General features: G+C 35.2%; 1 protein-coding gene across 1 annotated transcript in view; it reads right to left on the bottom strand.

The window, feature by feature from the left end:
* ABCG7 (ABC-2 type transporter family protein) overlaps positions 1-6095 on the bottom strand; it is a 235844-nt gene extending 229749 nt beyond the window's left edge. The window contains exon 1 of the mRNA XM_089812839.1: positions 5736-6095. Coding sequence (XP_089668965.1) covers positions 5736-5960 — 225 coding nt within the window. The 5' untranslated portion in view covers positions 5961-6095. The remainder of the gene's footprint in view (positions 1-5735) is intronic.
* Positions 6096-12030: the final 5935 nt, after the last annotated feature.

The following is a 12030-nucleotide window of genomic DNA, read 5'->3' as shown; positions in this document are numbered from 1 at the left end:
CAACAGCCCACTTACCATCCCGTCTAGCATCTATTGCAAGACCCCTACCTACTTTAACTCAACAATCTAAGATTTAGTGAGGACCTCGTCCAAATAGATCTTTGAGGGAAGGGGGAAGAGCTTTCTCCTAGCTCCAAGCACATAAAGTCTATTTGAGAGGTTGAGGAAGCGAAGGAATAGGACAAAGTCATAGCCAATCCAAGCCCTATCCAAAGAGATATCAAGGAGCTCAAGCTAGTCCCTAAGAAATGCATACACCCTATCAAGTAGATCTAAGATGTCAACTGGTGGGAGACCACGAAACTTCAAGTTAAGTTCCCACACTCTCCTAGTTCTTTCCTCCATCAACTTAGACTAGACTATGGCCTCCACACTGACCAAAGGAGGAGGAGCAGAACGGTCATTCACATTGCAAACAGTAGCCCACGATTTCTGTTGACATTCAGTTTCAAACTTAAGATAAGTTTGTTTGTTGTCTAAAATTTGTTGCATTACTTCGAACTATTTGATTTCTGAGACTTGCTCAACATGCGAGTCAAGTTGTTGTCTACACCCTACAAGCTTTGTGATAACAGAAGGAATGGAAGCATTAGATTATGCAATCCTCTTTTTGAGCTCAACATTCTCAACTTGTATTCCTTGCATTTTTCCATCAGGATTATGTTATATATCTCTAATTTATCCACCCTGTCAAACAATTCTTGAAGCAGAGAAGTGTCCAGCAGAGCCTTCCTCTCGTAAGTTTGGAGAGCCTGTGATTGTCCATCCAAAATGTCAAGACTAATCGAACTGAGAGATGTTTACACTCGAGCAGCATCGCAAACAGCAGGCGTCATCCCTGTCAACTCTAGATTGTACTTATTGTTTACACATTGTGTAGACACTCACACCACAATCTGTTGACACTCTGAGATTGAGAAGACCCTACCAACAAATACTCACGCAACCAATCCATGAGTGAGAACTCAGACAAGACCTATCGTGGCTAAGAGCATAGAGAATTAAATGTCCCTTTGACGTGAGTGAATAATGGTAATGACAATGCTCCACAATTGTTCCAAGGTTGTGTATCAAGTGTTAATTGAATAATGTCTTGTATGCGTTCAACAATACAACAGACAACACACAGAGCCTCCCAAGCAAAAAGCCTACAGAAACGTCACCAACAATAACTCGTGATGAGCCACAGTAAACAACCAATCCATGAATGAGAACTTGGACAAGGCCTGTCGTGAGAGCACAGAGAATTAAATGCCCCTTTGACAGGAGCTAATAATGGTAATGAAAATGTAACTCTGTTGTGCCAATGTCGTGAATTAGATGTCGTTTATTGAATAATGTCTTGTATGCATTCAGCAACACAACGAACAACACACAAAGCCTCCTAAGAAAAGAGCCTGCAGAAACATCAAGCAATAAGGTCTTCTGATCTGCACACTTTTTCTGTTGATTTTGTGTCTCCTGGATATTTTCTCGAAGAGCCCTCATGATATCCTGATTCTCCTGCAACATATACCAGGCACTAGGCACTCTACTGTCACTTCATCCCATAAAGAAAATTTTCTTTTTTAGAGGGTTTTTTTTTTTTTTAGTAGTGCAATTTACCACTTCCACAACGCTAGAGTAGGTCGAACAATAGGCAGAGGAAGCCGAGATAAAATAGGAGTTACCTCAAGAAAATGAGCAAGTTGAACCTAATGAACCACAATAAGAAGTAAGAAGACTAGAACCTGTACTAGAAAAATATGTGACGAGACATCATACACTAGATCAAATCATTAGTGACAAAGATTCAGGCGTCGTGACAAGAAGCAAGTTAAGAAATGATACATGTCTACTATGTGAGTTTGAGCCTAAATCAGTTAAAGATACACTGGAGAATGAAGATTAGATTAAAGCGATGAATGAGGGGATTGATCAAATAGAGAAGAACAAAACATGGACAATGGTACCAAGGCCAAAGGACAAGAATGTAATTGAAACAAACTAAGCTTTTAGAAACAAGCAGAATGAGAAAGGTGAAGTCACACAAAACAAAGCAAGATTAGTCTGCAAGGGATATGCACAAGTGGAACGAATTGACTATGGAGAAACATTTTTCCAAGTTGCAAGATTAGAAGGAGTGCGAACTTTTCTTGCATATGCTACTTTCAAAGGATCCAAAGTATATTTAGAAGGTACAGAACTGCATAACATTTTAGACAAACGAGATGAGCGTGGAATGGTCGGTCACTAAGATTGAGGCTAGTGTTGTGGAAGTGATAAATTGCACTACAAAAAAATAAAACCCTCTAAAAAAGAAAGTTTTCTTTATGGTATGAAGTGACAGTAGAGCACCTAGTGCCTGGAATATGTTGCAAGAGAATCATATTTGGAAGGCACAGAACTGCAAAACATTTCCATGTTATCTAAATCAGTGATGAACCGTAGTAAACAACAAGTCACAGCCAGTAACTAGAGAACACTGCCAAACAACAACAACAGGCAAACCATAGCCACCAACAAAGAGGAGCCACAAGTGGAGAAAAACCGGAGAGGGAGCCAACGTATAGACATACAAAGTTCTAACAAAGCAGAACAAGCTGCATAAATCCAAACACACTGCAGCCACAACACGCGAATATTACTCGATGTACAGAGATAAGCACAACATGGAAGTCACAAACACAAACATGAGCACGGCGAACAGGAAGCCACACGCCAGAAAACTAGCACAAGAAGCTCACCCGCACAACCAAAAACCACAATGGACAAACAAACAAACGAATAGGAAACAGCTGGCTCGCACAAAAGGAAAAAGAGATTGACAAAATGCATACAAGCAGGCACGAGCGAAAACAAACAAACAAAAAACCAAGGTAGATGCGAACAATGGAGGAAGCAATGAGCAACACAATCAGGAGCCATGGTTGCACAGGTTACGCAGCTTCAGAATGCGTGGAGCCGCGATCACGCGAGTAGACATCGAAGAGAGGATTTCTACTTCTGCAACTTATGCTAAGAAATCTAGTTCTGTAGCTTATGCTCCAAAGAGGGGTTTTTTTTTTTTTTTTCCTTTTTTGTTTCTCTACATTGTAAAGGGGACTATCAACATTTTCTACAAGAGAAATATGGTCTGTGTATAGAATTTAAGAGGCTTTGAACTCTTTGATTTTTGCTCAAGAAATAATGGAGTTCATTTAAAACATTGTGTTCATTTGTGTCTTTGTTTTGTTGTGATTTTCCTACGATAATTTCTTGAGTGATTCATTATTTTACATCAGACCATAGGAATGTTTATTTTTATGAACATTAAGTCAGTAATTTCCACACAATCTATCAAGAGTTGTTATTTTCCGAATTCTTTGTTGTAAACACTAGTAGGGTGAGTTTTTTATCAATCAGCTCCATTCTCTTTAAAATCTGAATCTATAATTGCATTTGTAGGATAGCTACATGCAGGCATTAATTTTCCCTTGTTACTTTTTGGTACAAAAGCATACCCAAAAAATCAAAATTAAATCATAACTGGGAGTTATACCTCCAAAATTCAAAGGAAGATCATATGTTTAACAGAGATCTATCCAGTTGTCAGTTTCAATTTTGTCTTTCACTTGAGCATAGTGAGTTATTTTTAAATTTATTTTGAGAAGAACAAAAATTTCAACCAACACATCAGCAATACACTTCATGAGTAATATATGTTTTCAAGAATATATCGCTGAATGAGAAGCCAACAATTCAAAATACTTAGGCAAGACGAACATGTCTAATCAATTACTTTTATCAATTCACATAATGATTGTATTTAGCAAACAATTCTGATTACAAACAATAATGTAAAGGTGCGATTAAAAGGGTAGTCATCAATTACGAAGAGTCACAATCAAGGAAGGATATGACTACTTCTAACTAATAGTTGCAACCATTCAAAGATATTCAAGGATGATCAAACCCCATTCCTAGACCATCAATGATCACACATTTTTATTTCATTGTGGCTCGATAGAATCAACAAGAGTGAATCGGACCATTATCACTGGTAACATCAGACAATGTGTAATTATAAATATATGTATGTATGTATGTATGTATATACATAAATACATGTATGTATGTATGTATATACATAAATACATGTATGTATGTATGTATATACATAAATACATGTATGTATGTATATGTATATACAAAGATATATTTCCAATGTTAATGAATTTAGTTTATTAGAAAAAATCAAATATACACATACATAAATATAGATATCAAATCATTTATGTTTATAATACTGATGCAAGAGCATCTAGGGGTGTAAGAGCAATCATGCATCACCCAAAAATATTCTTTTATTTTATAATGGTTATTTTGGGCAAGATTACTATTTATAGTAAGCTATTCATTTGAACACGGATTGTTCCAATTACTTCCCTTGAGGTTCATTTTTTATATATAAGCATGTTAGTAAAGTTTCAAGGCAAGACCAGTCCCGCTTTGAAGATATTGATTTTTCTGTTTTGACAAGGTGATACAAAAACTTTGAGCTCAATTTTGAAGGCCTTAGAAGCTCCAAAAGGGATTAAAACTTGTCCAAGATAGTGATTCACACTTTGAAGCTATAGAGTGCTTTGAGAGGTTTTCAAAAAGTGGTTATAATAGAAACTTGGGTATATGTTTCACAAGATATGGCCTCTTGAAATTGTATTGCTGTAGCAGAAAAACTAAAGTCCCTTTAGATACTCCAATGAGTACTGAAACTCATTTAGGGGCATACTCTTGGCATATTCCATTGTAAGGAAAAATAATATAGAGGTGGTCGACCTCAAAAAGGGGGGGTTACAATGTTTACAACCTTCTAGGAATATTAAACTTCCCAATATAAAGATGACAACTAAGGATTACTAGAGGCAGTTCTAATCATGCATATGGTGACCCTGGCTTGTGGATTATTGTAAAGAAAATGCCCATGTGGTTGTAGCGTGTTATTTTTTGAATATTGTAATGTCATTGCATTGAAGATAATAGAAAACAAGTGTTTATGTTCTTGCAATTGTTCGGTCCTTGCAATTTCTTGTTTATTTCTTTATTATGTTGTATGAGTTTGGGGTTAGTTGGGGTTAGTAAGGAGAGTACCCTTCATCAAATACATGAAAGACTATTGTGACCTAGGCTTAAACCTTTCACCAATGCCTTTAGAAGGGTAGATTGGTTTGTATAGGGAGAGGCAGAGTAATTTCCTCCTAAATTAGGTAACTCTCAAATGGTGGTTTTGATGGGTGTTCATGAAACCTTGGGCCTAACTGTGGGGGTGGTTTCAAGTGCCCTATGACAATAATTCTCCATCCTCCATTAGGATTAGGAAAAAAGAAAGGGTTAGGTCTGCATATAACAATTACGGATCAATCTGTACAAATTAACTATCTCTTAATTTATTTAAGGCATAATAATGTATAGTGATGCATGTTAAACAAGTAGTCCCTAGTAGGAGATATTACATTATATTACAATTTTTTTAATTTACTTGCATAATAATTATTGAAATGACAATTTAATTAGAGGGTAAAGTTGGGGTTGATTTTGTGTATCTTCATAAAAAGTAGAGTGATTTAGTCAAATTGAGTCTCAACCTTCACTAATCATCTTTGGTCCACTTCTAATAAAGATATACTTTTTCTCCCAGTGCTATTGCCCTAAAGAGAATCCCCAACGTGAATAGTGGCAAATTGGCCCGTGATGCTCATAAATTCCAATCTGCTTACCGTTTTGCCAGCCTTGTCTGATAAAGTGCAGGTGATGTTCCTCCATTGAAGACTGACTCGAACAATTCCACCTTGAAGCTCCTCTTCGCTTGAATTCGCGTCTTCCTCGTTTTCATTCGTGCCCTTCTGGTTATTCCCAACTATTGCCGGGCCTGGTAAAGCAAATATACGTATTGCCAGAGCTGCCACTAAGGTTGCAAGAATTTTGGCTATGTTACCGTCCATGCCCGCTCTTGAAAATCCAGAACGTATACTCGGAATTCAGAATAGTTAGTCAGCTTCTGAAGGGCGGGCAGCTTATGTAGCTCGGAATGTAAATTGGTTATGCGACTTCTACCAATCTAAGGAAATATCAGCCACAGCTTTTTTCAAAAATGAAAAAAGCTAAATATAAGCAATATCAACCACAGCCTGACGTCACTGGTTTGTCTCGATGGCTTTGGTCGTCGTCAATATGACATTATGCACTAGGGAAAACATTAAAGTTATCTTTATCCCTAGGATCGAGGTGATGAAACAAAAGTATCCCATGTTTCCTAGCTGCCCTCAAAAGAACTCTAATTATGATCTTATCAAACTTGTTTGCCATTTGTGATGATCTAATTGGACTAGTATTGCTCACTTCCTCAATACTAGCACTTGCATCCAAGGAGGTTGAAGGGATATGTCGATAGGTTTTATTGTAAATAAAAATTGAAGAGATGTAAAATTAAAGGAAGGATTTTAAATTCATAATATAGAATTAATTTTTATATAGAATTGAGACATATATACACAACTCGCCTCTTTGGAGTGTCAAAAATTGTACAACTTTAATATTTTATTTAATGTCTGACATCTCAATTCAAGAGTTGATTTTAATGTACAATTTTTTAAACAAATTTTTTTAACTATAAATACAAAAGTAATTGAAATTCTATTTGTGGCCAAGCAGCAAAAACTTGGAAGTAAAAAGAAAATGAGATTAATTGATAAGAGAAAGTAAACGAGTCATTTTTATAAAATGTAGAATTAGCAAAAATTTTAAAGCATTGAAAAAGTAACTTGACATACTTGAAATTGTCTTGAGCATTTTCTGTGTGTGAACATCTTCTTTGAATTCAGCAAATGTTGACCTATACAAAAGAGTAATGGATTACTTTGGAAGCAAAAAAAAGAAACCAATAAATGAAAAAGGAGGAGTTTTAGATTGTCAAACATTACCATTTTCTGTAGAAGTAGGTCCGTAGATATGGTTTGTATGTGAGATTGAGTGCAAACGTACATGTTCTTTCTTTCTAATAATATTGTATGAGTTTTTTTTACATCTTACAAAAGTGTTCAAAAGAGAAGGAAGGCTCTATACAAAGGCCTTGGATGGATTTGACTCTATAGATTGTTGTGAAGGTGAGGCCTTGCCTTTCAGTTCTACCTATATCAATTTTAGCCCTACCTAGGGTAAGACCTTGTGATTTCTATATAGTGATATCCCAAGCTGTGGTGAGGGGTATTTGTGTACGATTTCCTCAGAAAATGGATTGTATTATAATGGTTTTTGGGTTTCTAGGATCCCAAGGTGGACCAATATAGCTATTGTACTCTACAATAACATATGAAGGCAACAAAGGAGGTTTAGAGCCTATGGGATATACTATATATTTTACCTCTCCAAGAGATTCATTAACAAGACCAGCAACAATCCAAAGGTTTGTTGTAAACATAACACATTGAAGTTTACATAATAAAAATTCTTTGGATAGTTGATCATTGTTAGCAGATTCCTCAAGCTTGCAATGTGCATTCATTGCAAGCAAAGTGCAATAGGGACATTTAGTTCTTTCAGCATTTATTTTGTTGTGGAGTGAAACTCATTCATTAGTAGCAAACAAATGTGTTACATTGTCAAACTCAATCTGTTCATTTGGAGTGAGGTTCTTGTTTGTGTGAATCAATAACAACTCCAATCATGTAGCATTGGTTCTACATTGTGCATATCTTGTAGTGCTTGGCGAAATCGTATTTGAAGTAGATCATCACCTTCCTGTCTAAATATCATTTGCAATGTTATAACTATATTAAAAGTGTGCCACAATTTTTTTGCATTAGTGTGAGATGCATAGATTGGTTTATCCATAGCAGGTGGAAGTTGGGCTAGGTCTCCTACAAAAATCATCGGCATGCCACCAAAGCAAAGGTGTTGTTTTGTGGGTATAGCTTCAAGTAGTCCAGAATCATTTTTTAGTAGTGGTTTAGGACCTATGAAGCTCATCCCATCTATTAAAATGTATTGAATATTTTTCATATCTTTTTGGTATTCTGTCAATGCTTGTCCCTATAGTTATTTCATTTCCCGAATTGGAATTTTGAGGGCTACATGTATGGTTAGTGCATGGATATTAAAAGTTGTGATGCCTATTGGTGTAAGAACAAGGACTGGGTTTATTGTGTTGAGCATTGAATTGTGTAGTGCATTTATTATGCAACTAATAAGGTATAATTTTCCAATTCCAAGAGTTCCTTGTACGACCATGCATTTGCATGGAGATATTAGATGTGGAGTGGTTTGTAATGGTGGAAAGTGCAATTTGCTAATGATGTGATAAATTGTAACTGTTAGCGGAAGAGTGAAGAACTAATCCAACCATCTTGTTTCTGTGTATAAATTGAATGGCATGGCACTACTACATTTACACCTGAATTACGATGGCTACCCGTCGCCCAAGCAATAGAACCACGAATTAGCTCCTGTCAGATGGGCATCAAATTTTTGTTGTCACAAATTACGATGGCAAGGGTATGTGTCACAATAACAATGGATAAAATTGTTGTAACTTGGAAGGAGGAAGAGACAACAGTTCATGTTCATGATGTTGCAATTGTGATAGTACACTATCATAATTATGACATCTTAAATTTCCATTATATCTTCATAATTGTGAAGTTGATGTGACAACTGCACAGTGGAAGCGACGTTCATCCATCAGGACTAGTCATTGTAATTGTGACACTCTTGCAACAACTAGGATGTGCAAGTGATGGCTAGTTGTCGGAATAGGTCATCACAATTGCGACGGCTAGTTGAATTATTAAAAAAAAAATGTTGCTTGTAACACCTAGGTTGCTTCTTCTATTAGAGAGGCTTCAAGCTTTGTCTCACATGGAGCTACGTCTCAAAGTTCTCTTTCCAGAAGGGGCTAGGTGGCATGGACAAATGTGACATTGAAAGGACATCTTTAATAAAAAGAAATGTGGTTATAGAACTCGGTCGGTGTGGTTTAAGTGAGTCAGTTGTAGTTAATAAGAAGCCTTCCAATCAATTTTGACTACAGTCTAGTTTGGGAGCAAATTCTCTATGTGAAGTTGCAAATGATGGAGTCTTACCACAGGTTTTCCTCGACAAGAAATGTTGTTGATTTAACTAGTCATGACAATCCTTTTCCAAGCACAAGATTAGGGTCCCTACATGAAATAGAAATATCACAAGGATTCAAAATGGGGAAGACTTACACAATAGAAAGAAAGCTTATAGAGTGTCGAGAATTGGATAGCCTTGTGAATATGGATAAGGAAGCTATAGATTTTCACAATGCTCTTCGCTCATTCACTCTAGTAAATCAGATGTTGAAGTGTAGAAATTACACACCATCAGATGCACAATGGTCTTGTCTTTCCTTAGACTCTAGTGATCACTTAGAAAACTCCATCAAATGCTGGAGGAAGGGATATCCATGAGAGATTGATTATTCGTATTCATTGACCATTGCAGCTGGAATATTATTTGACAGAACTGTCATGAATTCCTTGGAAAAAAATACCAACTTGTTTGTAAAGCAAGTTCAAGAGCATACTAGACGTTTTCCTATTGAGGAGGAAAGCCTAATTGAGGAGGAGAATATGGATTTTTTTACTGTAATGAATACAACTTGAAAAGGATTTAGCTCATTGACTAAGAAAAATATTCTCAATACCAAGAATATTCCAAACATACTTAGCAAAACATAATTCACCCATAGCCACTCCTCCAATTGGAAGTTTCTTTAAAAGGATCATCACTAGCTCCACGGAAAAAAGACCAGATCTGTTTTAAAAAAATTGGCAATCCCCAAATTCAAATCTACAAATCTTTGAGGGTAGGCTTCTATAAAGGAAAATCTAAGTGAGTTGCAAAACAAATACGGTTCATCAGTCAGAAAGAAGGATTCAAAAACACCTAGTGTAAGACCTTGTAGTAGCTTTGCAAGCTTGATTTCACCAAGGATAAGTCATAATCCAAGAAACATATTATCTAATGTGAAACCATTTATTCCATTAGTTTAGTAGAAATAGGCAGCAACATCAATTATGACAGGTAAATTATTGTCAGATTCTGAGAAAATAGTTTGTTTTTTATCATATGCATTCATTGTTTTTAATGTATTGAACAAAACATCTTTTTCATTATTTTTTGACTTCTTTTAGTGTAACAAGGATTCCTTTGAATCACTTACATGCCCTTATTTAAAATCATTTTCTTATTTAGCTCTGAACTTCATGTGATATTGTTGTCCATCAACGATGACTTATCACCATTTTCAATTTTTTTTTCACTTTCACTTCATTTTGTAACTCAGAAAATCATCATTTTTCTCATTATTTGGTTGTCCTTCTCCACTGCTGCTCACAGTCTTCCATGACTCATGACTGTGATAACAACATTATCACTATTCATTTTAACACTTCATTTTATCATCTACTAGTCATGTAAACAACTCTTTTAAATGTACTTACAAGAAAAATGAAAAGTCATACATTAAGATTAGACTGGTCAAGCATCCCATCATTGTATAACTATTTTAGGTCATGGAAAGAAATACCAAAATCTATTTTTGATATGGAATGTATTCTAGGAGAACTCTTCAAAAAAGTCGCCAAAGGAAAGATAAAGGAGGATGTAACAAGTAAATACTTCCAACAAGTTATCAATGTAGTAGACTTTTGTGACAGCATGGGAGTTTATTACAAAGATTTGAAACTGCAAAAGTTAAGTCTAGATCAGAGCACCAATATGAATGTCTTAGACTTTAGATTAAGTTCAATGACTCAAAAACTTAAGCATGATGGTCTATTGCATACAACTTTTGGTACTCCTACATATGTTTCACAAGAGATAATTACAAGAAAGGCTATGATGGTGCCAAGGCAAATGTATGGTCATGAGGGGCTATTTTGTTTGTTCTCATGGCTAGTTGTCTACCTTTTCAAGATCTCAATCTGATGGTCATGTACAATTGATAAATTAAATGTTCATCTTAGTTTTCATATTTATGACGTTAGAAGGATAATAGACATGTTATTAGATCTACATCCTAAAACCTAACTCACTATTCCCTAGTTGATGGAAGTTCCATTATTCAAAACACAATGCAAGCCTTTACATTTTGAGATAAAGGATATGAGCTTGTTAGCAAAAATTTTGACAAAGAGAGCTTCAAGATGAGTCATAATTTATCCCCTTATAAAACCCATGTAAAGAGGTTATCAAGCTTAAAATGTATTTGATGTCATTTATTTTTCTCATGGCTTCATCTATTACACTTACTTGAAGAGAAAAGCATAGCAAAAATTGAGAAGTGCTTTACATCTATCAATCATTTTCTAGTATATGCACAAAGCTTGAGGAAACAGCTAAACTTTTGAACTTCAATATGAAGAAAATAGATTGCATAATCAACATGCAAGGAAATAAGAATGGAAGAAAAGGTAACTTGGTATCTTTTGCAAAGATTTTTGATGTGGCACCTTCATTCTTTCTAGTGGAGTTGAGAAAAGCCAATGGAGATACAATATAATATGAAAAATTATGTAATCAATAGCTTAAGCCTACTCTTAAAGATATTATATGGGTTTTGCAAGATGATGATCATACTTTGGGACTTGGGTCATTCTTATGGAAGAAGCTAAAATTATTAAGTCAAATTCGAAGAAACTAGATTACAAAATCAAGATGTTGGGATAAATGGTTTGTACATTTGAAACCATAAAAATAAATATCCAAAATCCTTAATCCTTGTGAATGATCATTTTTCTCAACATAAAAAGTTGTAATGAGAATGTGATAATATAATTCACGTGCCCAATTCTATTAATTTTTAAAAAAAGTAACTCATCCACAATTTCAAAAAATTGATGATCTCAATCTAAATATTAATGACAAGGGAGAAATAAGAGCAATTGATGGATCTTTGTTAGTTATTAATCACACAAACACATCAATATTGAATTTTAAGTCTAATTCAAATGTTGACAAATTTCAGTGTAGTGAACTCTTAAATTCTAT

This window comes from Cupressus sempervirens, chromosome 2 (assembly GCF_028749045.1).
Source record: "Cupressus sempervirens isolate cs-2001-9-10 chromosome 2, ASM2874904v1, whole genome shotgun sequence".
Lineage (NCBI taxonomy): Eukaryota > Viridiplantae > Streptophyta > Pinopsida > Cupressales > Cupressaceae > Cupressus > Cupressus sempervirens.
Note: the sequence above shows the minus strand (reverse complement) of the source record. Positions and strands in the feature narration are given on the sequence as shown.